Raw genomic sequence first — 26,890 nt, forward strand, 5'->3', positions numbered from 1 at the left:
CTTGCTGATTCCTCTTTCTTTACCCAGTGAGTTTTAAAGTAAAAAGGGTTATGAATAATGATATTCTGAATTTTAAAACATTTTATTATGGAAGTTTTCATACACAGGGAAGTTGAAAGAAATGTAATGAATACCAGTTTACTTACCACTCATTTTAACAATTGTTGTTGTCGTCGTTTAGTTGCTCAGTTGTATCTGACTCCAGGGACTGCGGCCCACCAGGGTTCTATGTCCCCAAGCATATACTGATCCTGGGATCAAACCTGTGTCTCCTGCAATGCAGGTGGATTCTTTACTGCTGATCCACTGAAGGAGCAAACACTTGTCAATTATCTGTCAAGTATCAATTGGTCAAGTATCTGGTCCATTTGTTTGTCCCTCTATTCATCCCTCTATTCCATCTATCTTATGATACATTTAAAGGTAAATGCTTTAGCATGCATATCATCATCTAGAATTCAGTAATAGTTTCCATTTTTTTTCATCTTGAGGTAAATTGAAGTACAATGGACATGCATAATCTTAAGTGAACGTTTGCTAATTTTGACAGATGCTTATACCTGTTAACACAAACTTCTATCAAGATAACATTACCATCACCTCAGAACATTCCCTCATGTCCATTCCCAGTCAGCTTTTACCATCACACCTCATGGGAAACAATTTTTCTGATTTTTCTTCTGTTCCTTGGTAAGTTTTGCCAAAACATGACATCTTTAAGGAGTCAACGTATGTAAATGTTTAACTGGAAAACATAGGAAGGCGACAGATTGTTGTGTGAAGTGATCTTAAGAATGACAGCTGTAAAACCTGAGAGGGCAGTTGATGAAGGAAAGCTAAAACGACTTCATGAGATGACTTATGACACGAACTTAGGGCAATGCCAGAAGGACACACAGGTAGCGGCCACTAAATCTTGTAATTGCTTATAATGGTATTGGACCATATAAACCTGAAAGTCACTTGACAGATTTTTGCCTGGTTGTCAGCGAGAGTGACATAATTCTATGACCCAAATAAATGCATATCTTTACAAAGGCTGTAAAGTTGAAATATGGCATTTGTTTCAAGTATTTTGCTTTTGTGATTGAGCTAGCTAAAAATACTTGGCTTTTAAAATAATCTATTATAAAACATTGATGCAAATACAAAGTTTTAATTGTATAATGGAGAAAAATATTTTGGAATGTATAAAATCACTTTGTATTAAGTCTTTGTATTTAAAATAGTTTTAATAGTGTAGTTATACATCATATAGGGTTGTGCAGGTATAATGAATTAATCATGTACTTTGTATCCATCACTAATATGTTTAAATTCTGAACTTTAGCCAATAGAAATCACCATTAAAATCTATAAAATAGTAGAACATAGTTTGAGAACTGATCTTCAATTTATCACGATTTCTAGTCTCTAACCTCTGTTTTGCATAAAGGCTGAATATTAGCTGATGGTTTGTTAGAATGTACACCACCCAACCCCTACCCCACCCACCTTTTCTCTCTTCCTTGATTCTCTCCTTCCCTTTCTCCTTCCTTCCCTGCTACTTAAAAATGTATTTATTGTGCACTGACTATATAACATTGTATAAGATTCTGGAGATACTGGGAGTAGAAAGTATCTTAATGTAAATCAGATTCTAAAACCAGTACTTAGGATTTTAAACATTAAATTCTAATGAGTCAGAGCTCACTTTAAAAGCAATCATGCCTCTTAAAGTTTTTCAGTAGTTTTTGTAGAAAGGAAATATGGTGGTATACGTGATCTAAGTTGATTGGATATTTGTGGTGTGGACATAATTCTTTTCTTTTTACAACTGAAACACTGGACCTGGTTTATCATTGACACCTGCCCTACCCATCAACTCTTCATGCTCAGTGTAGTCATCTGTATATTTAGCACTCTCTTACTTTAATAAAGATTCACTTGTGTCTCTGCTTCTACAGGTAGTTTTTTATTTGTTTTAAAAGAACTGTTCTTGGTCACGGAAGTCAGGAATTTCTTCTGTGATCTCTCAATTTGCATAGTATTAGAGAACAAAGTTCATGGAGCTGGAAGTCAGGAAACTGATTTTCTCCATTTTATTAGCTATGACCTGGGACAACTTAGGTGCTTAGTTGCTGTTACTTACAATGAAGTACTTTCCAATTTAGGCTGTATCTCAGAGAAGAAAAAAATATGTGTATACAAAAATTGAAGTGTAATTACTTTAGAACTATTTTAATTGTAGGAAAATATGCATAACATAGAATGTATTATTTTAACCATTTTCAGTACCTTAAACATATTCTCCTTGTTGTACCACTGTCACCCCCATCCATCTCCAGAATTTTTCATCTTTTCCACACTGAAAGTCTGTACTTGTTAAATAGTAACTCAGTAACTCCTCATACCTCCCTCCCTGCCGCCTCTCAGTTCAGTTCCGTTCCATTCAGTTGCTCAGTCGTGTCCAACTCTTTGCGACCCCATGGACTACAGCATGCCAGGCCTCCCTGTCCATCACCAACTCCCAGAGTTTACTCAAACTCATGTCCACTGAGTCGGTGATGCTATCCAACCATCTCATCCTCTGTCGTCCCCTTCTCCTCCTGCATTCAATCTTTCCCAGCATCAGAGTCCTTTCAAATGTGTCAGGTCTTTGCATCAGGTGACCAAAGTACTGGAGTTTCAGCTTCAAACATCAGTCTTTCCAATGAATACTCAGGACTGATCTCCCCTAGGATGGACTGGTTGGATCTCCTTGCCATCCAAGGGGCTCTCAAGAGTCTTCTCCAACAGCACAGTTCAAAGGCATCAATTCTTTGGCGCTCAGCCTTCTTTATAGTCCAACTCTCACATCCATACATGACTACTGGAAAAACCCTAGCCTTGGCTAGATGGACCTTTGATGGCAAAAGAATGTCTCTGCTTTTTAATATGCTGTCTAGGTTTGTTATAACTTTCCTCCCAAGGAGTAAGCATCTTTTAATTTCATGGCTGCAGTCACCATCTGCAGTGATTTTGGAGCCCAAAAAAATAGTCTGACACTGTTTCCCCATCTATTTGCTATGAAGTGATAGGACTGGATGCCATAATCTTTGTTTTCTGAATGTTGAGCTTTAAGCCAACTTTTTCACTCTCCTCTTCACTTTCATCAAGAGGCTTTTTAGTTCTTGTTCACTTTCTGCCATAAGGGTGGTGTCATCTGCATATTTGAGGTTATTGATATTTCTCCCGGCAATCTTGATTCCAGCTTGCGCTTCATCCAGCCCAACGTTTCTCATGATGTACTCTGCATTTAAGTTAAATAAGCAGGGTGACAATATACAGCCTTGATGTACTGCTTTTCCTATTTTGAACCAGTCTGTTGTTCCATGTCCAGTTCTAACTGTTGTTTCCTGACCTGCATACAGATTTATCAGGAGGCAGGTCTGGTATTCCCATCTCTTTCAGAATTTTCCACAGTTTATTGTGATCCACACAGTCAAAGGCTCTGGCATAGTCAATAAAGCAGAAATAGATGCTTTTCTGGAACTCTCTTGCTTTTTCGATGATCCAGCGGATGTTGGCAATTTGATCTCTGGTTCCTCTGCCTTTTCTAAAACCAGCTTGAACATCTGGAAGTTCATGGTTCACGTATTGTTGAAGCCTGGTTTGGAGAACTTTGAGCATTACATTACTAGCATGTGAGATGAGTGCAATTGTGCGGTAGTTTGATCATTCTTTGGCATTGCCTCTCTTAGGGATTGGAATGAAAACTGACCTTTTCCAGTCCTGTGGCCACTGCTGAGTTTTCCAAATTTCCCGCCTCTGGACACTACCATCTTTTGTCTTTAGGATTATAGAAGGTTTTTTTTGTTTTTTTGTTTTTTTTTGTTAAGCGGGCTAACTTTTCTCTTTCCTCCCATTCCTCTTAGTTTAAGAAGTGTTCTGATGTTTTAACATATTCTCTAATTTTTATTCTACAGCCATGGAGACAGCAACAAAAACACTTTGAAATAAATGTGCCTAGGCAATTGTATAAATGTAATGCATTTAAACTAGCCATTTATTTGATATTAGGCATTTCATTTGATTTCCACCTATGGCTATGGCTTTGAGAAGTTTGATTTACATTTTATTTGATGTGATTTCAGGTTGTGAATCTTTGCAATGCAATAATTAGAACTTAGGTTATTTGAAGTATGGCTTAATGAAGTGTAAAGGGTATGAATTGAAAGATAAATAACATGTAACCTAGGGAATATTTGCATAAATGGCATTTAGCTGTTGGGCATTTTTTAATTTATACTGCAAGTGCTTTTTCATAATATATAAAGGTGGTTTTACTAATGTTGGTACAATTTAGAACATTTTGTAAAGGTAATTAGATGATTGAAATTTTTGTTTTTTATTTTCAATGATTTGATATTTTCAGGCCAGCATTTGGTTCAATATATTGTGTACTAAAAGAAAAGTCCTAGTCATTTGAATAGCCATAACTCTAATTGTATGAAGAATTTCACTGGTATAAGCAGTACAAAGTTTAAAGGCACTCAATGTAATCTAGTTACCAGAAATGATGTTTGATGAATGCCAGTGAAATATAATGATGATTTTGCTTTTGCTTCTTTTTGGTGTTGAAGGTTGAAGAGATACCAGAAAAGGTCCAGAGTGGATGGGACACATGTTTTTCAAATTGACCTTTTTAAATCCTGGGATTCAATGACAGTGATGTAACTGAGTTATTAAATGCTGTGACTCCTGGAATGAAGATACAAAAATGTAGATATTGCTAATTGGTAAATACTTTGATCAAGACAAAATTTCCTAGTTTCAGAGGCATGAAGGCTTTGTTGCAGACCTGAAATTTAAACATTTTTTGAGAAAAAAATTCAAAATTGCAACTACAGATTAATGTATACAAGTTTAATACTTACAATGAGAAAAGAAAATGGATGACATGTTTTTAAAAAGATGGCCAGTGACATAATCATCAGAATTTTGAAAAATGGACATTTTTTAATTCCTGATCATACTTTAAAACTACTAAAATTTAAAAATTGACACCCTGTAGGATATGTAGTCTTTGATTGCCTCTTCCTGTGGCATGCCTATGCTACATGTTTGTGCTGTACAAAGAGAGTTTGAGAAATTCTATTTCAAGAGTCCTACAAAAATAAAAAAGGAAATGTGTGCTGCATTTATAATTACATAAGAGTTATCAAATATATTCCTAATAAAAGAAAATGCCTGATTTGCTAGGCATTGGCTAAAGACTGAATTATCTGCTTATACTATTTCCTATATCATGATTGAAAGAATTTACCCCAGACTGTCTTTTAGCTGTGTATATTTCAGACTTCCTCCCCAACTTACCATATACCTGTAGTTCTAGTTTACATGGGACACATCATATGTCTCCTTGACCTCTGTCTCTAAACTTTCATTTCATGACTCCAGGTAGTTGGTGCAATGGGTAAAAAAGGTGTATTACTAGAAGCTAGTCCTACAGTGGAATAATTAATTACACATGGAAATGAGCGAGAACCACATACATACATCCTACTAAACCCAAATTGAATGTGTCACCAATTCTCTCTCCTCTTTGTTGGAACCTCAAAGTGCCTGCTATGACTCACACCATTTGACATGAGAAAATAACCCTGAAGCCTGAGCTTCATGAAGCAAATTTATGGTAAATTCACCTCTGTGGATTCTGTAGTGCCGTTTCTATGGTGAAGGAAATCTGCTATCCAATATGGTTGCCACTAGTCATATGTGCCTGTTGAATACTTGAAATATGATTAGTGCCCCCAAAGAAATGAATCTTTAATTTTATACTTTAAGGTTAAGGAGATATTTGTGACTAATGTACTGTGTTGGATAGTATAGGTCTAGCATCTTTATTACTATTTTATGTAAAATTAGTGCTCATGTAATCCTGTTAAAGATACTATGTATTGATGTATCATATTCAGCTTTACTTAGTTTATTTAGATATAAACTCTCCATTGTAACCTGAATTCTTGATTACATGATACTGCCTATTGAGCAAAGTAGGGAATTCTCATAATTATAAACAAGATTTATATTTGAAAATCTATTTAAATTTAAGCTGAAAGAAGTGTTTCTTCTGATGGGGATATTGTCTTGCTGGAAAATTATCTTGAATCAGAAGTATTAAAATATTATGGGCTGAAATGTGTTTGCAAAATAGTGGTTAAAGCCTTTTTGTATGAAGCATTTTATATTTTTCTTTAGAAACCTAATAGAACATTTCCAGAGACAGAGGGCAAGTGTAATATTTGGTTGATGTGTTTAATATTATTTTTGGCTGATTAGTTTGCTAATTCAAGTGCTCCAAACAAGATTCCAAGATTTGGGCTAGATCTTGTTTTGCTATGACTTGGCATTTGACAGTAATTCATGAATATTTAAATTGGTCAAAGAAAAGGGGAAACATGAATATTGCTTAGTAGAGTTCTACGAACCACCTCTATGGCTTATTATTACATACAATTTTCTTAAACTTTGCAAATTTTATTCATTATATGCCTCATGTAGAATGGAACATTTTCATAATTATTAATGCAGTGTACAGATGACCTTTTAAGATTTGTGTATAAAATTTTGGTGTGTATTTAAGTGGAATAATTAATAATTTTCTGTTCATGTGCTGGTGAATTTTATTTGAACAGCTGAGTGTTGATAGAAATTGGGAATAGATGTTTTCTGTACATCTGCATGTAATAATTGTGATTAATATTTAGATTTACTGGATTGATTTTTTTAATTGAGGTAAAATTTGAATAATATAAAATTAACTGCTTTGAAGTATATAATCATTGACATTCACAATGTTGTTTTACCTCTGTTTAGTTTCAAAACATTTTCAACATCACTGAAGAAATCTCCCATATTCAAAATGGATGCAGGTATTCCAAATATTTCATAAAAATGAAATAATACAGCACATGGACTTTTGTTTCTTGACTTCTTTTACATTTTAATATAATTTTTTCAAGGCTTATATTTGTATTAGTACTATATTTCTTGACTCAGTGGTAGAGAATCTGCCTGCCAGTAAAGGAAGTGCATGTTCAGTCCTGGGTTTGGGAAGATCCCCTTGAGAAGGAAATGGCAACCCACTCTAGATTCCTTGCCCAGAGAATCTCTTGGACACAAGAGCCTGGTGGGCTACAGTCCATAGGTTTGCAAAAGATTTAGGCGTGACTTTCAAGGCTATGGTTTTTCCAGTGGTCATGTATGGATGTGGGAGTTGGACTGTGAAGGAAGCTGAGTGCCGAAGAATTGATGCTTTTGAACTGTGGTGTTGGAGAAGACTCTTGAGAGTCCCTTGGACTGCAAGGAGATCCAACCAATCCATTCTGAAAGAGATCAGCCCTGGGATTTCTTTGGAAGGAATGATGCCAAAGCTGAAACTCCAGTACTTTGGCCGCCTCATGTGAAGAGTTGACTCATTGGGAAAGACTGATGCTGGGAGGGATTGGGGGCAGGAGGAGAAGGGGACGACAGAGGATGAGATGGCCGGATGGCATCACTGACTCGATGGACGTGAGAATGAGTGAACTCCGGGAGTTGGTGATGGACAGGGAAGCCTGGCGTGCTGCGATTCATGGGGTTGCAAAGAGTCAGACACAACTGAGCGACTGAACTGAACTGAGTGACTAAACAACAAACAACAGCAATATTCTCTTGTATAAATATACCACATTTTGTTTTTCCATTCATCAATTAGACTGTTTTAAGAAATTAAAAAAATTTTTTAAATTGAAATAGAGTTGATTCATAATGCTATGTAGAATAGCTTTTAAATAAAATTGAAACTAGGAACTCCAGTAATTTTTCTTAATCAGTTCTAAGCCTTAATTGACCATGAACCTTCTTGTTTATAGTTATTCAATACACTTCAGGTTTAGCTTATTGAAATATGACCAGTGTTTCATTTTTTACCCTCAATCACATTCCCCTTCACTCATTTTTTAATGCTGTTTGTGCTAAACATTTTCTATAAACTTCTCTTAACATTATTTTTAAATGTTAGTGAGATAGTCTGATACAGTCTAAATTTATTCTAAATCATAGAATGATAAAGCTGAAAGAAAAATAAAATTTGATCTATGAGACTAATATTTTAAACTATAATCTGATAAGAAAATAAACAGTAAAATCAAATATCCTTTTTATCCATTGAGGAAAGTCATTTGTAGGGCAGGAATAGAGATGCAGATGGAGAGAACAGATGTGTAGACATGGAGTAGGGGGTTAGGGAGGTGGGATGAATTGAGAGATTGGCATTGACATGTATACACTACCATGTCTAAAACAGATAGCTAGTGGGAACCTGCTGTATATCACAGGGAGCTCAGCTTGGTTCTCTGTGGTACCTAGACTGTGTGTGGTGGGGTTTGAGAGGGAGGTTCAAGAGGGAGAGGATATATGTGTACATATAACTGATTCACTTCGTTGTATAGCAGAAACGAACACAGTAACACAATATTGTAAAGTGGCTATACTCCGTTTTTTTTTTTTAAAGGAAAGTCAAAAGAAATCTCCAGATATTAGATTTTTAATATTCCCTTTGCTATCAGTGAATAAAGACGTCTTTAAAAAATGGTGAGCTTCACCATATTGAATCTGTGATATAAGATGTATTGCATCATGTTGTAAGGGCTCTTTGTTTTTAATCTCTTGTTCCACTAGGCTGGGCCTCAGTTTTCTAAAGACTGGCACATAGAAAGACATGAACGTTGCTCATAGTAAATCTCTCTTCAGAAACTCAGGTTTCATGATATGTGTTATTTGCAGATTTTTTAAACTTTTGTTTTATCTTGGTATTTTTTAGAGGAGCAGAACCTGTCTATGTTTTTAAAAAATTATCACTTGGTAACCATTTGCAAAATTCTCAGTAGCATCTTAAAAAGTTGCTTCCTGATGGATTTATTCTTGCATTCTTTCTTGGTTGTGCACTTTTTTTTTTTTAAACAGGCTGTGGTTGTGTCATATATGCTCGTTGTAATTTGGCTTTTCAAAATGTCAAATGCCAGCCATATGCAAAGTAAGGTAATTTGCATTTTTATGACTGTGAAATTTAGCTCATTTTTCAAAATAAACAGAAACCTCAAATGACTTCTTTTAGTCTAATTTGTTGACTTTGGTGATTTGTCAGTGTGTGAGTAACAGACTGTATTAGTTTCCATCCCCAAGTAACAAGTTACCACAAACATAGTGGCTTAAAACAACATAAGTAGCGGATCTTACAGTTTCTGTAGGTCGAGAGTACAGGTTCAGAATAGTTGGATTCTGTGCTCAGGATCTCACAGGCTAAGTTCAAGGTCTTGGCTGGGTTGAGGGCTCATGGGGTCTTCTTGCATATTTGTCTTGTTGTTGGAATAATTCATTTTCTTGGGGTTGTCTGATTGAGGCCCTAATTTTTTTTTTTTTTTTTGGCTAGCTGTTGACTGGAGACTGCTCTTCGTCTCTAGGGGCCCTCTTAGGGTCTTGCTACAGGCCCCTCTTATGAGGCCCTTTCTTAAAGGCAGCAGGAGAATCCCTCCTAGGCTCTGAGGCTCTTCCTTCAGGAAAGGCCAGGTCTCTTGTGAGAGCTCCCCTGGTTAGCCCAGAATAATCTTCCTTTGACAGACTTAAAGTCAGCTAGTTTTTAACCTTAATTACAGCTGTAAAATCCTCTTACCTCTGTGATACAATATCATCTAATACAGAGAATGAACCCTATCATATTTATAGTCCTGCGGTACTCAAAAGCAAGAGAGTACAGAGACTCTACCCCAGGGAGCAGGCATCCTCTAAGATGGAGGCCATCTTGGAATACTGTCAACTACACAGAAGTTAGGTGATAGTTTTAAATTGTACCTGTATATATTTTTAAAAACAACAGGCAGTACGTTCAAGAGCAACTTTAGGTTTACAGAAAAATAGAGCGTAAAGTACAGAGCTTCCATATACCCCTTTCCCTCTACACAGTTTACTGGATTTTTGTTGTTGTTGCATTAATGCAGTATACTTGTTAAAACTGAGCCAATACTGATACTATGTTATTAACTCAAGTCCATAGTTTATGTTAAGGTTTACACTTCATATTGTTCTATGGGTTTTGACAGATGCATAATATCACGTATGTACCATTACAGTATCGAACAAAATGATATCACCTCCCTAAAGAATCCCCTGTGCTCCATCTATTCATCCTTCCCTCCTCTCTCCCCTGGAACCTTTGGCAACTTCTGGTCTTTTTACTATCTCTAATAGTACTGCTTTGCCAGAATATTATATAGGTGGGATCATAAAACGTATAGCCTTTCCAGACTGGTTTCTTTCAATTAATAATAGGCATTTAATGTTCTTCCATGTGTTTCTGTGACTTGATAGCTTATTTGTTTTTATTGCTGAAAAATACTGCATTGTATGGTTGTACCACAGTTGGCTTAATCTGGTAGGCTGCTCTCTAGATCTTATTTGAGTATTGCTAGGAAATGGCCTGTAGAGGTGTCAGTAGGTGTCACTAGGAAGCCTTCTTTGGAATAGAAGGAAGGGGTTTCTCTTTCTGGTTCCAACGCACTTTGCTCTCTTGCTCCTGTGTGTGGTGGAAGTGAGCCAACCCCTAAGTGGTGGACAGAATCCACTGAGAAGATGCTTATGGGGGTGCTACTGAAACTTTGGGAGACTGCTGTTTGTGGCATCTGTGAGACTTGCGGGGGAGACTACCTGGGGGATGGTGAAACTTGTTAGGATGGGCTCATAGGGGTGCTGATTAAAGCTTCTGGAGGGGTGATTGTCCCTGGGTGCCCCAGGAACAAGAAGAAAATAAAGCATACTGTAACCAGAAAGAGAAGACCTCTATTCTAGCAATGTTCCTGTAGCACTCTGTGCTAATAAAACTTAAGGTTATGGATACTGGCAAAGAAGAAAAGATACAGGGTACAGCTTCAGTATCATACAGGACAGTGAAGGGCAGAAGAAAAATTTGGAGTTGACAGGCAAGAAGTTGATAACTAACACACTTTCTGTTTCTACTTTGCTGAGAGTTTTTTAAAAATCAGGAATGAGTACTGAAAGAAGATCCCCTGGAGAAGGAAGTGGCAACTCACTCCAGTATTCTTGCTGGAAAATCCTATAGACAGAGGAGCCTGAATGGCTATAGTCCATGGGGTCGCAAAAAAATTGGACATGACCTAGTGCCTAAACAATGACAACAACATTGAATATTATCACATGCTCTTCTGCAGCCATCAAGATAGTCATATGGTCTTATCTTTTAATCTGTTAAAATGGTAAATTACTTTAAATGGATTTTTGAATGTGAGATCTTGCATTCCTACCTAAGCCATACTTGATTATGATGTAATTCCTTTATATATATATATATATATAAAGGAATATATATATATATATATATATATATAGTTGATCCTTGAAAATGCGTGAGTTAAGGACACTGACCTTCTGAATAATTCAAAATTCAAGTATAATTTATAGTTGGTCTTCTGTATCTTTGGTTCCTCTGTATCCCTAGTTCTGCATCCTTGTATTCAGTCAACTCAGATTTTATAGTACTGTTGTATTTATTCCTGAAAAACAATCTGGGTAAGTGGGTCTTGATAGTTCAAACTGGCAAGTTGTTCAGCAGTCAGTTGTATTGCTGGATTGGATTTGGTAATACTTTGTTACATACAGGTCTTTATATCCATAAGATGGGTTGTCTATGATTTTCTTTTTCTGTAATGCCATTTGGTCTTGGAGGGTTTGGTGGCTTCATAAAATAAGTTGGTAAGTATTCCTTCTTCCTCTCTTTTTGTGAACAAGTTTGTATAGGATTTGTCTCAGTTCTTCCTTGAATTTTTGATAGAATTTACCAGTGAAGCCTCTAGTCCTGGAATCTTCTTTGTGAGAATACATTTAGTTACAAATTCAATTTTTGAGATTGATGATGAGCTTCTTTTTGAATCACTCATACTTTGCATCTGTCAAGCAATTTATTCATTCAAGTTATCAAGGATATTGATGGAAAATTATTCTTAATGTTCCCTTATTGTTTTAGTGTTAGAAGCATCTGTAGAGTGTCTTTGTTTTTATTTCTTGTACTTGTTAATTTTATCTTCCCTCTTTTTTTCCCTTAGTCATTCTAGCTAGAGGTTTATCACTTAAGTTCTTTTTTTCTTTAAAGCATCTTTAGTTAGTAAACTATATTCAAGTGAAAATGTAATATTCAAGGTTAGATATTAGCTATGGTGCTGTGTATTATTGTGTGTGTGTGTTATGAATAATGAATGAAAAGAACTTTAGAAAAAGTAATAAATTATACTTGAATGTTAAATACTGTTTTTCAAAATTCAATTTTGTATTAGGGTGTAGCTGATTAACAGTGTTGTGATAGTTTCAGGTGAATCAATTCACTTTATGATAAAAGTGAGGTTTTCATTAAACTCTGACATTTTATCAGGAACTATAATACTTCCTTTTTTCTATCTTATATACTTCTAATTCACTTTTCCATACCTGAGAGATTCACTGAATCATAGTATGAAAGCATTTGCATTTAAAAAAATGCATCTTTGACTTGTCTGTCTTCAATGTCTTTGCTTATTTGCTCTTAAAAACAATTTTCCCTCTTCTATTTACTTCTTTTTTTTAAGTTGCTTTGCTTTCTCTCATTTTTTACGGTAGAAATTTGACTTTTAAAGCCACAAATTTTCCTCTAAACCAGTGATCTCAAAGTTCTGTTGCAAATGAAAATGATCTAAGAATTTTTAAATATACTAATGGCTGTTTCCCAACCCAAGACACTGTGATTTAATTGTGGAAGTAGACATGGGCTACAATGGGATATTTAAAAATTCTTGATTCTGATGTGCAGCACAATCTGTGAAGCATTGCTCTGAGCTTCTCAATTTAGCTTCTCCCACAAAATTTGATAGATTGTGTTTTCATTTTAATTCATTTCAAGATATTTAAAAATTTCCCTTGTGATTTCTCTCTTTTCTCCATTGGTAATTTAGAAGCACATTGTTTGATTCTCAAATATTTCAGGGTTTCTGTTCTTTTTCTTTCTTTTTTCTTGATTTCCTGTGATCAAAGAAAATATTCTGAGTGATTTTAACATTATAAAATTTATTGGACTTTTTAAATTCAAGCCTGCCATGTGATGAATCCTGGTTTATGTTTCATGTGCACTGGAAAATTAATGTGTATTTTGCCATTGTTGGCTGGAGTATTCTGTAACTATTAGATCGGGTGTATTGATGGTGTTAGTCAAGTATTCTATGTACCTATGTATGTTTTGGTCTTTTTGTTCTATGAATTACTGTGAGAAGTGTGCTAATCTCCAAGTGTTGCTGTAAGTTTGTTTATTTCATCATTCATTTGTATTAATTGTTGCTTCATGTGTCCTGATAACTCTCTGTTATTAGGCACATATACATTGAGGATTGTTAAGTATTCTTGATGAATTGACTCTTATCATAATAAAATGCCCATATTTATCTTTGGTAATATTACTTATTCTGAAATCTATGTTGCTATTAATGTAAGTACTCAAGCTATTTTATGATTAGTGTGTGCATGATAAATCTTTAAAAAATTTACTTTTAACATATTTTTATAATTAATCTGGATTTAACTTAGCCTATATTTGGTCTTATTTTACTTACAATCCAAACAATCTGTGCCTTTCAAATTGAATATATACTAGCCTCACTCAGCTAGACTTCTGCAAGAGAAATAAGTCTACAGAAAATGATTTGAATAGGTGTTTTCCCAATTTTCCTGAGTGTGGGACTAAACACATCTCAATCTAGGTGGTCAGGGGAGAAGTTAATTTACTGCATACAATAAATGCCTTAGACACTAGAGCTTGATTCTTTTGGGGAGCCCTGCTAGAAAGGCTAGGTTGAATTTCCATGTAATATAATTACTTAAATCTGTCATCTTTTTGTTCCTTTGTCTTTTCTTTCTTTCTTTCTTTTTTTTTTTTTCTGGTGGCTGTTTGTAATTTCTTCTATTCCTGTGGCCTTTTTGGATAGCTGAGTATATTTTATGTGCTATTTTATCTCTACTGTTGTTACATGTTGGTACTTTGCTTTGTACCAACCAACCAGTGGTTGCTTTGGAGTTTGCAGGATGTGTTTATATATATTAGGGCTTCACAGGTGACACTAGTGGTAAAGAATTCTCCTGCAGTGCTGGAGATGCACATTCAATCCCTGGGTTGCAAAGATTCCCTGAAGGAGGAAATGTCAACCCACTCCAGTTTTCTTCCCTAGGAAATCCCATGGACTGAGCAGCTTGGTGGACTACAGGGGGTTGCAAAAGAATTGGACATGACTTAGTGACTAAACAACAACAATTTATATATATCAGTACACAAGTACTCCTTGGAAGGAAAAAAAAAATCATCAACCTATATAGCAAATTAAAAAGCAGAGACATTACTTTGTCAACAAAGGTCCGTCTAGTCAAGGCTATGGTTTTTCCAGTGGTCATGTATGGATGTGAGAGTTGGACTATAAAGAAAGCTGAGCGCCAAAGAATTGATGCTTTTAAACTGTGGTGTTGGAGAAGACTCTTGAGAGTCCCTTGGACTACAAGGAGATCCAACCAGTCCATCCTAAAGGAGATCAGTCCTGGGTGTTCATTGGTAGGACTGATTTTGAAGCTGAAACTCCAATATTTTGGCCACCTGATGTAAAGAGCTGACTCATTTGAAAAGACCCTGATGCTGGGAAAGATTGAGGGCAGGAGAAGGGGACAAGAGGATGAGATGGTTGGATGGCTTCACTGACTCAATGAACATGGGTTTGGGTGAACTCCGGGAGTTGGTGGTGGACAGGGAGACCTGGCGTGCTGTGGTTCATGGGGGTCTCAGAGTCGGACATGACCTGAGCGAATGAACTGAACTGACCTTATGTAGAATAGGTATTAGTAACACTTTATAGTATACCTTCAAATAATTATATGACTTTACACTTATAATTATCTTACAATTGTGTACTTCCAGTAGCCCCTTCCATCTTTTGTGCTATTGTGGTGATACATTTTACATCTACATGTGTTTGAATTCCACAATACATTGTTTTTACTGTACACAAGTATCTCTTACGGATATTAAAAATTTATAATAAACATAACTTTTTCTTATATTCTTCACACTATTTTCTATTCATTTATGTAGATGCAAGTTTCTATTTTGGTATTATTTTTCTTTGAACTTGAAGAACTTCATTGTTTCCTCTTAATGCTGATGACAACGTCTCTGCCTTTATGTTGTGTTTATTTTTGAGAGACACTTGGGCTGGACATAGAATTTTAGTTTCTTTTTTTTTTTTTTTTTTGAGCTTCTAAAAAATGGTATTACATTTCCTCTGGCTTGCATAATCCTGATGAGACATCTGCTAGATTTTTATCTTTGTTCCTATATATATATATATATAACAAAGTATATAATATACTTTAATATTTTCCTTGCTGCTTTTAAGATTACTGGCTTAGAGCAATTTGGTTATAACATGTCTTGTGTGTGTGTGTTTTCTTTATGACTATTATGCCTGGACTTTGTTGAATGTCTTAGGTTTGTAGGTAGATTTTTCTTTTAAAATTAAATTTAGGACATTTTTGGACATTGTTTTCTTTTCCTTCCCCTATTAGGACTCTAATTACACAAATATTAGATAATTGATATTGTCTCACATGTTATTGATGCTATATTTACTTCTTTGCCTTTTTTCCCGTCTATACTTTGGTTAAGGCAATTTATATTGCTATGTTTACAATTCCCTGATTTTTTTTTCTTCTGTGCTTAATCTGCTGATAATCCCATCCAGTGAAATATTTATGTCAAGTACTATATATATATATATTTTTATCTTTAGACATTTAATCTGGTATTTTTTGATATCTTCATTTGCTTTTCTCATTGTATTCATATTTTCCTTCAAGTCTTAATTTCATCAACTATTTTTAAATTCCTTTTATGATAACGTAATCTGTCTTAATTCTGGACCTATTTTTATTGATCAATGTTTCTCTGGGTTATAGGTAACATTTTTCCTGCCTCTTTTTTGCCAGTTTCTTTTTCTTTTTTCTTTTTTTTTTCAATTAGGCAATGAGCATTAGGATTTATTGGACTCTAGGATTTATTTGCCAAAAGGTTCATTCAGGAAAGGGAAAATCCAAACGAACCTTTTGGCCAACCCAGTACATTTTTTAGCTGAATTTTACTATTTCCTTTAAATAGGATTTAACCTTTATATATATATATATATATATATATATATATATATATATATATATATATAACCTTTATTAAGGACTTCCCTGGTGGCTCAGATGGTAAATCTGCCTACAATGTGGGAGACCCAGGTACGATACCTGGGTTAGGAAGATCCCCTGGAGAAGGAAATGGCAACCCACTCCAGTACTCTTGCCTGGAGAATCCCATGGATGGAGGAGCCTGGTGGGCTACAGTCCATGGGGTTGCAAAGAGTGGGACACAACTGAGCGACTTCACTTTCACTTTCTACCTTTATTTATCCTATTCAGAACACATGGATACTCAGAGACTGTCTGGATTCCTATGCCAATTACCTCAGCTTTTTTCCTACATAGCTCTCCCCACCTTTTTTTTTTCTCCCCCATCCCAACCAGTACTCTGTCCCAGACAGTAACTTTTATTTCTTACATGGTCTGTGAAGTTTCTTTTTTTGGATTTCCCTTCCCTATACCTGGAGAAGGAAATGGCAATCCACTCCAATATTCCTGCCTGGTAAATCCCATGGACAGAGGAGCCTTGTGGGCCACAGTCAGTCCATGAGGTCGCAAAGTGTCGTACACGATTTAGCGATTACACAACAATCTCTATACCACAGATTGGACTTTGCCTTTAGAATGAAATATGGGAGGTCTTAGCACCTGATTCGTTTCCCTTCTCTTAATTCACAGGGCTTATTGCCTTTTGTTCAATATCTGAAATAGCTTTATATATTTTACTCATTTTGTAGTTACATAGAGAATTGGGAGAGCAACCTTATAGCAGTCCAGCAAAGTTACTTTTTCCACTGAAATGTATTGTGTTAAACGCAGTTGTTCTATACCTGAATATAGAATCTAGTTACTTTCAGAAGCAAGCTTTATGTTGTAGTACATTATTTTCAGAGTTTTCAAAGAATTGTTTTTATAAAGACCAAAAGATCATTTAATTAAAGTTATACCAATATCTTAAAATAATATCCACAGAGACTTTTTTCATAGAGGATAATACCCTTTAGGTCATCCATTCCCTCTTTTTGGTGCACATCAGTTATTTAACTCATTACATTGACAATATCTACAGGTTCTTTTAAAATTGAATTGGGACTCAGAATGAATACATCCTGTTGTAATGGTTCTTACCATAGTGCGTATTGAGTTATGAGAATCACTCATGGTTATTTGTTACCTAGGAGGACTACTAAATGTGCATGGTTATGTAAATCTGAAAATTTTTAGGTCTAGGCTGATATCCGTATTGATTCATAAATTTATTATTGATGCATTGCTTTCTAGGCAGACATGTTTACATTTTAAGAGAATTAAGGATTAGAATTACTTTCTGTTATGGAATGGTTTCTTCAACTTTAAATGAATGGTTTAAATATTCACATTACTGATTTGTATAGTCAATACATAAAAATAGTTGATTAATTATTAGTTTGGAACACAAATTAATTGCAAAGTTTTTTAATAAAAATAGTAGATGAAACATTTAGGGAAAAATATTTCCACATAAAAGCAATTTAACTGACAGAAGCATGTCAGTGCTTAGAAACGTTTATTCTCAGTTATAAATGGCATTTTTTAAAGCATCATTTTTATTCTAGCCTTCATCGATATATCATTTAGGCAGAAAGTGCTGATATCGATTTTTGTCTTAGGTTGGAAAGGTATTGAAGGTGAATTTAGTTTTATTTACACATTCCCTTTCTTCCACTGTCTGGGTATTGTGTTTTATTAGACTGTTTAAAATAAATTGTTTTGAAATATATGGGCATGGTGGTCATTTATACAAGATGCTTTAGTTTTAAAAAAATATTAACTACTTACCAGATAGTTCATTTATCAGCTTTCTTGTCTAAATCTATACCTAAATTTAAGACTATTTTTCTGGATAGATGCACAAAAAGTTATTGTCCCCAAGTTTTCCATTCAAATTGGTTTACTGCCATGTGAAATTTATAACTAAATTTTTTTTATATGAAAAAGACAAAATACTTGTCATCTCATCTTGTCTCATCATACATTTCAGTTATAGGAACAATGATATGCCTTCATTTTTGTGACATGTTGTGCTAGAAAAATTTTTATTATAGAGTGTGGCTAACTGTATGTTTGTGTATGTTTATGCTTGACTCTAAGAGAATAAAGTTGTATTTACATAAACTGTAGTGATATTTCTGTATCTGTATGAACATATTGGTCAGTAGACAAGATCATAGATGTTTTTTGTATTTGTTTACAGTAATTCTCTCACTGAATATGCACCAGTTACTGACCAAACTGTCCTGTAATAACATATTTATTGCTGGTTTCAATGGCTAATAGAGATAATTAGATATGTTGCAAGGTGGTCACTTGGACCATCTTAAGTATGCTTTTTATGGTAAACTTGCCATGTTTATACACACAGGGTATCTATTGTGATGTCTTCTGGTTTTGCTGGTAATTCAGCTAAAGGCTATTAGTATTTCAAGGTAGAATAATTTATTTTTATGAGTAGGAGCCAATTAATATATTCTTAATACATTTTTTACTATATGAGCATGTTACTTAAATTTCCCTGAGCCTCAGTTATCTCACCTCTGAAATGAAGATGGGATTATGGTAAAAATTAAATGAGTTAATGCATGTGAAACTCAGACTAATTCTTGACCCCTAGCAAATTCAGTGAGTATCAGCTATCACTGCCATTATATTACTTTAGTTAATTCAAGAATCAGTCAGCAGTCTTTTCTGTCCTTTTCCTTTGCATCTCATAGAATTCACCCATGCTGAGACTGAAAAGCACTGATATTTTGAGAGTTGTGCAGTCATCACCTCAATGCAATTTTAGAGCATTTCTGTGAACTCCCAAATATTTCTTGTGCATGTTTGCAGACACTCCTCCTTCCTACCCCAGCTCCAGGTAACCAACAACCTGCTTTCTCCCTTTAATGGACATTTCATTTAATTGGGATCATAAATTGTTCTTTTGTGTCTGGCTCCTTCTACTGAACATAATGTTTGTGAGGCTCATCCGTATTCTAGCAGCTACCAGTATTTCATTCACTTTTATTGCTGAAGAGTATTCCTTGTGTGGATGTAGTCCGTGTTTAAAATTTATTCACCATTTGATGGACCTTTGGTTTATTTGCATTTTTTATGTATTATAGAGTGCTGCTATAAATATTCTTTACTAGTCTTTTCATATATGTATATTTGTTCTTCTGGTAGATTCCTAGGTGTGTGGTTGCTGGATTGTTTGATAAATTTGTATTGAACCTTTAAAGAAACTTTTAACTGTTTTCCAAAGCAGCTGTAGTAACCATTTTACATTTCCACCAGCAATGTATGAATTTCTAGTTTTTCCACATCCTTGTCAACACTTGTTATTCTTTGCCTTTTAAATTATAGTATACTGTCACTGTGTAGAGCAGTATTACATTTCCATAGTTTCCCTAAAGCATGTTCTTATGTGTCTTATCCAAAATCATGCCCTCTCTCTGGGAGAACTCTGAGCCCACATATTGGTGCATTATAACATGCAAAGAACTCTCAGGTTCTTGGCTCAGTTGGGAAATTCTGAAGTGCCATTCCCACTCAAGGTTCCATTGACTGATGTCTCTGTTATAACCTCATTGCAATTCAACTTCTCTGTCTACCTGTCCTGCTTCCTTCACTCCCTTCCAGATGTTGTTCCTGAAAGTGCTTCCCCAAATGCATGCACATCTGAGTCTTGCACTGTTTCCCAGGGAATCTGACTACAGCTGGGTTGTAGAGTTGACAGGAGTCAATAACTCAGAGTGATTGAGGAAGGTGGCCTCTAGCTTAACATAATATTTGAACAGAGACCTGAATAAAATGAAGATACATGGCAACTTGGTATCTGGAGGGAAGAATTTTCCAGAAAGAACAATAAGTGCAAAGAAACTGGGCAGGACGATACTTGAGAATAAGGAGGTCTGTATGGAGAAACCAAAGGAGCCAGATCCTGAAGGGCTGTGATGGTCATGCCCTGTGTGGCCTTTGAAGTATTTTCAGCAGTGGGATTCCATGATCACTCCAGATGCTTTGTGATAATATAATGTAAGGGGCAGAGAACACCAACAGGGAGCCAGTCAGGAGTTATTGCAGTGGTCCAGGTGAGAAATGGTTGTGACTTGAGTTGGAGTGATAGCATTACAGTGGGCAAGAAGTGGCCAGATTTTGAGTATATTTTGATAATATAATTTTTTGATGGTTGGGATAAGGATATGAGAGAAATATAAGAGAAAGAAAAGAATTAAAGATGTATCTGAAGACTTTGGCCTGAACAATTAGATGAATTCTGATGGATGTATTGAGACATGAAAAGCTTAAGAGCAGGTTGGGGTGGGTAGAAATCAAGTTACCAGTTTTAGACATATCAAATTTGCATGCCTACTAGAAATATGAGAGTAGATAGGCCTCAAAAGTTGGATGGCAATTCTGGGTCCAGACAGAAGATAGAATTTGGGGAGCTCTCAGAGTATAGATAAAAAGCTGTGGATCTGAGTGAGTTCCTCTAGGCAGGGGTTGACAAACCTTTTCTGAAAAGTCAGAAGTACCGAGTTGTCTTTGTCGCAACCATTAAACTTTGCCCTTTTATTGGCATTTTCTGTAATGATAATTAAGTGGGTGTGGCTATGTTCTAATAAATTTTTATTTATAAAAATTAGTGTCAGTTGCAGTTGGCTTGCAGGTAGGTAATAGTTTGCTGATCTCTGAGTTGGATAGTGAATAGAGAATGAGAAGAGATCTTAGCTCTTCCCTTAGCTGGGGCCTGGGGCTAGTATAATACATAGAACCAGGGAGATTGGAAGGAAGACAGTGATATAGAAGGAAAGCTCAAAGAATGTGTTTAGGTTACAATTTATGTTTATCTTAACTTACATTTGTAATTGGGCAAATAATGTAAAAACAAATATGAAATAGTCTAATATTTTTTGGTCTTAGACATACTATTTCTTTAATATAGTTTATAAATCATGTTCTAGAACATATGAAGGGGTATCATGTAAAATGCTCAGAATTCTTTAGGTATTTGGGTGTGGGGTTCTAATCACATTAGAATTAATGTAAATTGGTGCATTATTCCAAGTACATTTTTTAAAAATACTCTAATGTGTGGCATTATTAAGATGATATAGTTGAAACTTCCTTTTCCTGAATTTTCAGCCATGCTTTTTGTTGGGGAGAGCTGTCTATTCAGAAATAGTGAAATTAGAGGAAGAGACTTTGAAAATAACAGATAAATCCTTTAAATTTGAGCATCTTTAATTTTTTAAGACCTTTGGAGTCTTGAAGAATGTTGTTGCACATTTCCTAATAAGTAAGTAAAGAATGAATTGTGTAAGCAGGTGAGAAATCATCAAACTATAGTTAGTAAAACGCATTTCACAGATGTGTGGTGGCTTAGCTTAGAAATATGACTGAGACATTATAAGAAATCTTGGTTAAACTTGCATTTAATTTGTAAGATTGGAGTTCTCACAAGCTATTCCTGGTGAAATTTTAATTTTTCTGACACTGTTATAAGCAGCAGCTGCAGCTGCAAGGTGAAGTAGGAATTAAAGAACTGCTTAGACATATCTTTTTTGGAACTTTGACACCAGAAGTGATTCTGAAATTTTTGCATTTCCTACTGATAGACATTATGTGTAGAAAACTCACATTATTATAGGTCACTGAATAAATTTTAGAAATACCAATTGACATGATTCCTTCAGGGAATTGTGGTCTGCTTTTTGATGTTATTGTCTTTGTCAAATATGAAAGTGTGGAATGAATTTATTTTTAGTGTGTGGGGAATTTAAGGAAGGAAGAGGTGAGTTTTCTCTCCAAATTTAATTTTTTTTTTTTTTCCCAAATGGACCAGAAGTGAAGTTTATGTAGATTTTCTTTCTACCTCTCTTCACTGAGAAAGTTAAGTGCTCGAGTTTTATATGAACTGTTTTATGTAGTTGATTATTTCTAAATGGTGGTGGAGGGGGAGTTCCAAAAAGCACTAAAAACACAGTTGTACTCAAAAGTCATTTTTTACTTGCAGGCGAATGTGGTCGTAATTGGTATTCCTTGTGTGCCTGTTATATTTGATAGCACTTATATGCTGTCAAATGTAACGTGTTACAGATGAGATCATTAAGAAAAATTTTCATTGTCATTACAATAGTGGTTGAGCAAGCCCTCTTTTGCTAAAAGGCTCTCAGTAAATCCTAATACTCCTAAGGCTCTCTGTAATTTCTACAGCTCTTGGTATTTCAAACTGTGGTAACCAGTTTTAATTGTGTCACAATGAACCTGACTTTTTTGTATACTAGTCATCTTTAGGTAAATTTATGTCCTTTATTCCAAAATGTTTTAGAAAAAACAGTTGACTAGTGTGAATTTATGTGGTATTTTATGATAAAGTTCTGTGAGCTAGGGCAAAAATAGGATGGGTAGGTCATGCTTCCATGGTAAAAACTCCTTGTGTGTTACACTGTCATTTGGTATTAATTAGTGTATGTGTTTGGAGTTGTTTCAGGTATGGCCCTTACCATAATAAGTTGGTTAAAAGAACACACACCCTTCAAGAGGCTTCAAAATAACTAATTTTTCCCAAATATTACTTTACATTTTACTACGATGGTCATTTCACATTCTGAGTTCAAGCTACTTTTTAAATCAGAGGATCCGGACTTTAACAATATTATATGAAAAGGAAGGGATCTTTGCTCATATCCTTTCAGGACACATTACAGGACTCTTTGCAACCTGAAGAATACAGAATTTTAGCTTTCAGACTTGACTCTCAAACTGTTTGTGGTTTGGAACAGTTATTTAATGTTTTGTGGGTTTTCTGTTTATTTATTTATTTTTTATGTGTGAAGAAATTTGTTAGACTAGATTTATTTTTTTTGATCCTTTTAAAATGGCCATACATTTTGAATGTTTACTATCCAACAAGTGGTATATTAAATATCCTAGGAAATCAGTTCAGTCACTCAGTCATGTCCGACTCTTTGTGACCCCCATGGACTGCAGCACTCCAGGCTTCCCCGTCTGTCACCAACTCCTGGAGCTTATTCAAACTCATGTCCATCAAGTCAATAATGGCATCCACCCATCTCATCCTCTGGCGCCCCCTTTTCCTCCTGCCTTCAATCTTTCTCAGCATCAGGGTCTTTTCCAATGAGTCAGTTCTTCACATCAGGTGGCCAAAGTGTTGGAGCTTCAGCTTCAGCATCAGTCCTTCCAATGAATATTCAGGACTGATTTCCTTTAGGATGGACTGGTTGGATCTCCTTGCAGTCCAAGGGACTCTCAAGAGTCTTCTCCAATACCACAGTTCAAATCCTAGGAAGTACAAAATAAATAAATGACAAACCACCTGACTTAAAAAATGTTAACCTAGTTGGTATGAAAACAGCAGATAATAATTTAAAACTGAATAAGATTTGTTAACAAAATGAATGATACATGATAAGGAAGAAAGTAGTAGGGATTTGGATGATCCAAGAGGACTTTCTGGAAGAAATGCTGCTTGAGTTGAGCTGGAAAAAGTTTGGATAGGAAGGAGAGGATTTACTGTGTTAAGATGGCTATGGAAAAACAGATGTCAGTAGACATAAATGAAGATGATGTGCTTGTGGAACCAAGAGGGCATTGAGGCTGGAACAGACATTTCCTGTTGGGAAGGTAATAGGAAACAGATTGGATATTCAGAGAGATGGAAGGTTTTTAATGTCTCCTTGTGAAATTTCAATTTGATTTGTAGTAAATGGAAGTTTAAGATTTGATTAAATAATGTGAACAAAGCAGCATATTAAAGAAAAGGGTAAGTTCATTTCATTATGTGAATAATCTATATGTGTGTGTGTTAGTCGCTGTCGTGCCAAATTCTTTGTGACCCTATGGACTGTGGCCCACCAGGCTCCTCTGTCCATGGAATTCTCCAGGCAAGAATACTGGAGTGGGTTGCCTATCCCTTCTCCAGATGATCTTCCTGACCCAGGAATCGAACCAGGGTCTCTTGCATTGCACCTATCTATATATCCTTTAAATGCTAAAATTCTTTTATGCAACTACAGGATTCACTTTTCTTTAAAGAACCATTTTATTCTGCCTTGTGTAATTGTTAGTTGAGCATGCATCTCTCTGTTTTACCAGAGTATACACTTGGGACAGAAAACTGGTTTTAATTGCTTTTGGTCTCCCATATCTCTCAGCACAGGTAAGTAATCAGAAAATATTTAACATACGCTACTATTCTTAATAATTATGCATATTCACTATTGTATAATAATGGAAGTTAGCATTTTATTTTGCTGACTTAATTTTAACTCATGTTATACCTTGGTGGGTTACATTTGGAACATAGGCTAAATTTTATTGCATTTCAAGATAATCTCAACACATGTCATCAAATCCTTAGAAAATAAAAGCAAATCTGTTCAGTCCAAAATGAATTTATTGCATAAATTTATGTAAATATTTAAGAAAAACTAGATTAGAGCAAACGGAGAAGGCAATGGCACCCCACTCCAGCACTCTTGCCTGGAAAATCCCATGAATGGAGGAGCCTGGTGGGCCGCAGTCCATGGGGTCACTAAGAGTTGGAGAAGACTCAGCGACTTCACTTTCACTTTTCATTTTCATGCATTGGAGAAGGAAATGGCAACCCACTCCAGTGTTCTTGCCTGGAGAATCCCAGGGACGGGGGAGCCTCGTGGGCTGCTGTCTATGGGGTCACACAGAGTCGGACACGACTGAAGCGACATAGCAGCAGCAGCAGCAGATTAGAGCAAAAAAAAGCAGAAAATACAAAAAACCACGCCAGTTTTTTTTGCCATTTGGGACAATGTGGACGGACCTTGAGGACATTTGTTAATCGAAGTAAATTGGACAGAGAAATAAAAATAGTGTATGATCTCACTTATATGTGAAATCTCAAAAGAAAAAAACAAAAAATACTGAACAGATATAGATACAGCGAACAGATAGGTGGTTGCCAAAGGCTGGGTGTAGGGGGTAGGTGAAGCTCGTGAAGGTAATCAAAAGGTACAAATTTGGACTTAAGAGTAAGTCCTGGAGATGTAATGTCTGCCATGGTGACTATACTTAATAGTACTATGTACTATTTTGAAAGTTGCTAGGAGAGATCTTTGGAGAAGGAAATGGCAACCCCCTCCAGCGTTCTTGCCTGGAGAATTCCAGGGACGGGGAAGCCTGGTGGGCCGCCGTCTATGGGGTTGCACAGAGTCGGACACGACTGAAGCGACTTAGCAGCAGCAGGAGAGATCTTAAAAGTTCTTATAACTTGAAAAAATATTTTAACCATGGGTGAGCAACTAGACTTATGGCAATTATTTCACAATAGATACAAATATTGAATTATTATGTTGTACAGCTGAAACTAATATAATGTTAGGTGTCAATTACATCACGATAAAAACATAACCAACTTCCCCCACAGACAAAATTTTCCTCATCAGAATACATTTGAAAACTTATCAGTATAATCTTTCTTTTTTTGGTGCAACTCTAAAACAAATGTAAGTGTTATTTTTATTGGTGATTATTATAGAAATGAGATTTGTAAAATTCTGTTATTGTTCAGTTGCTCAGTTGTGTCTGACTCTTTGCAACCCATGAACTGCATCACATCAGGCTTCCCTGCCTTCACTATCTCCTGGAGTTTGCTCAAACTCATGTCCATTGAGTTAGTGATGCCATCCAACCATCTCATCCTCTTTTGTCCTCTTCTCCTCTTGCTCTCAATCTTTCCCAGCATCAGTGTCTTTTCCAATGAGTCAGCTCTTTGCATCAGGTGGCCAAAGTATTGGAGCTTCAGCTTCAACATCAGTCCTTCCAATGAATATTCAGAATTGATTTCCTTTAGGATTGACTGGTTTGAAGGATACTAATAATCTTCACTTTGAAGACATTATATTTCAGTAGATATGCAGTCATGCCTCATGCAGTATGCTTTTCAAAGATATAAGCAGATAGGCTGAGAGCTCCTCCCTACCCTCGATGTCTGACTATTCCATGCCACTAATATCTTCCCACTGAGCCAGGCAGTTTACTTGAATATAAACTGAGCATGAGGAAGGTACATTAAATTGTATTGTCATTCAGACTACATATGTAGTTAGTTGATCATATAGAAAAGACTTAAAGAGAACAGGGTAGGAACATTTTAAATGGACAGTGGGGTGAAGTAGAGAAGGTGAAGGGTGGAAAGTGGGCACAAGAGAATATCACCAGGTTGGAAGTGCAGCAGCAGGGAGTATAAAACTAGATTCTGGAAGGAGAAGTAATGTCATCATGGAATCTTGAAATTGTTGGAGAAGACTCTTGAGAGTCCGTTGGACTGCAAGGAGATCTAACCAGTCCATCCTAAAGGAGATCAGTTCTGGGTGTTCATTGGAAGGACTGATGCTGAATCTGAAACTCCAATACTTTGGCCACCTCATGCGACGAGTTGACTCATTGGAAAAGACCCTGATGCTGGGAAGGATTGGGGGCAGGAGGAGAAGGGGACGACAGAGGATGAGATGGCTGGATGGAATCACTGACTCGATGGACATGAGTTTGGGTAAACTCCAGGGGTTGGTGATGGACAGGGAGGCCTGGCGTGCTGCGATTCATGGGGTTGCAA

The 26,890-nt window shown here is 35.8% G+C and overlaps 1 protein-coding gene across 45 annotated transcripts in view; it reads left to right on the forward strand.

Moving 5' to 3' along the window:
- Positions 1 to 26,890, forward strand: part of IMMP2L (inner mitochondrial membrane peptidase subunit 2) — a 984,232-nt gene that overhangs the window by 133,636 nt on the left and 823,706 nt on the right. For 3 of the 45 annotated variants that reach the window (XR_008717858.1, XR_008717857.1, XM_055590355.1), the window contains exon 5: positions 24,397 to 24,460. The exons of 35 other annotated variants lie outside the window; for them this stretch is intronic. Coding sequence is in view for 7 of the 10 variants with exons in the window: in XM_055590355.1 (XP_055446330.1) it covers positions 24,397 to 24,460 (64 nt within the window). In the remaining 3 variants the exon portion in view is untranslated. Of the gene's footprint in view, positions 1 to 550; positions 691 to 4,604; positions 6,202 to 6,840; positions 6,897 to 7,218; positions 9,383 to 14,261; positions 15,140 to 24,396; positions 24,461 to 26,890 lie in introns of those variants that run through there. 7 more of the 45 variants (XR_008717865.1, XM_055590374.1, XM_055590353.1 and 4 more) reach the window with 6 other exon arrangements.

Source organism: Bubalus kerabau, chromosome 8 (genome assembly GCF_029407905.1).
Source record: "Bubalus kerabau isolate K-KA32 ecotype Philippines breed swamp buffalo chromosome 8, PCC_UOA_SB_1v2, whole genome shotgun sequence".
NCBI classification, from domain to species: Eukaryota; Metazoa; Chordata; class Mammalia; order Artiodactyla; family Bovidae; genus Bubalus; species Bubalus kerabau.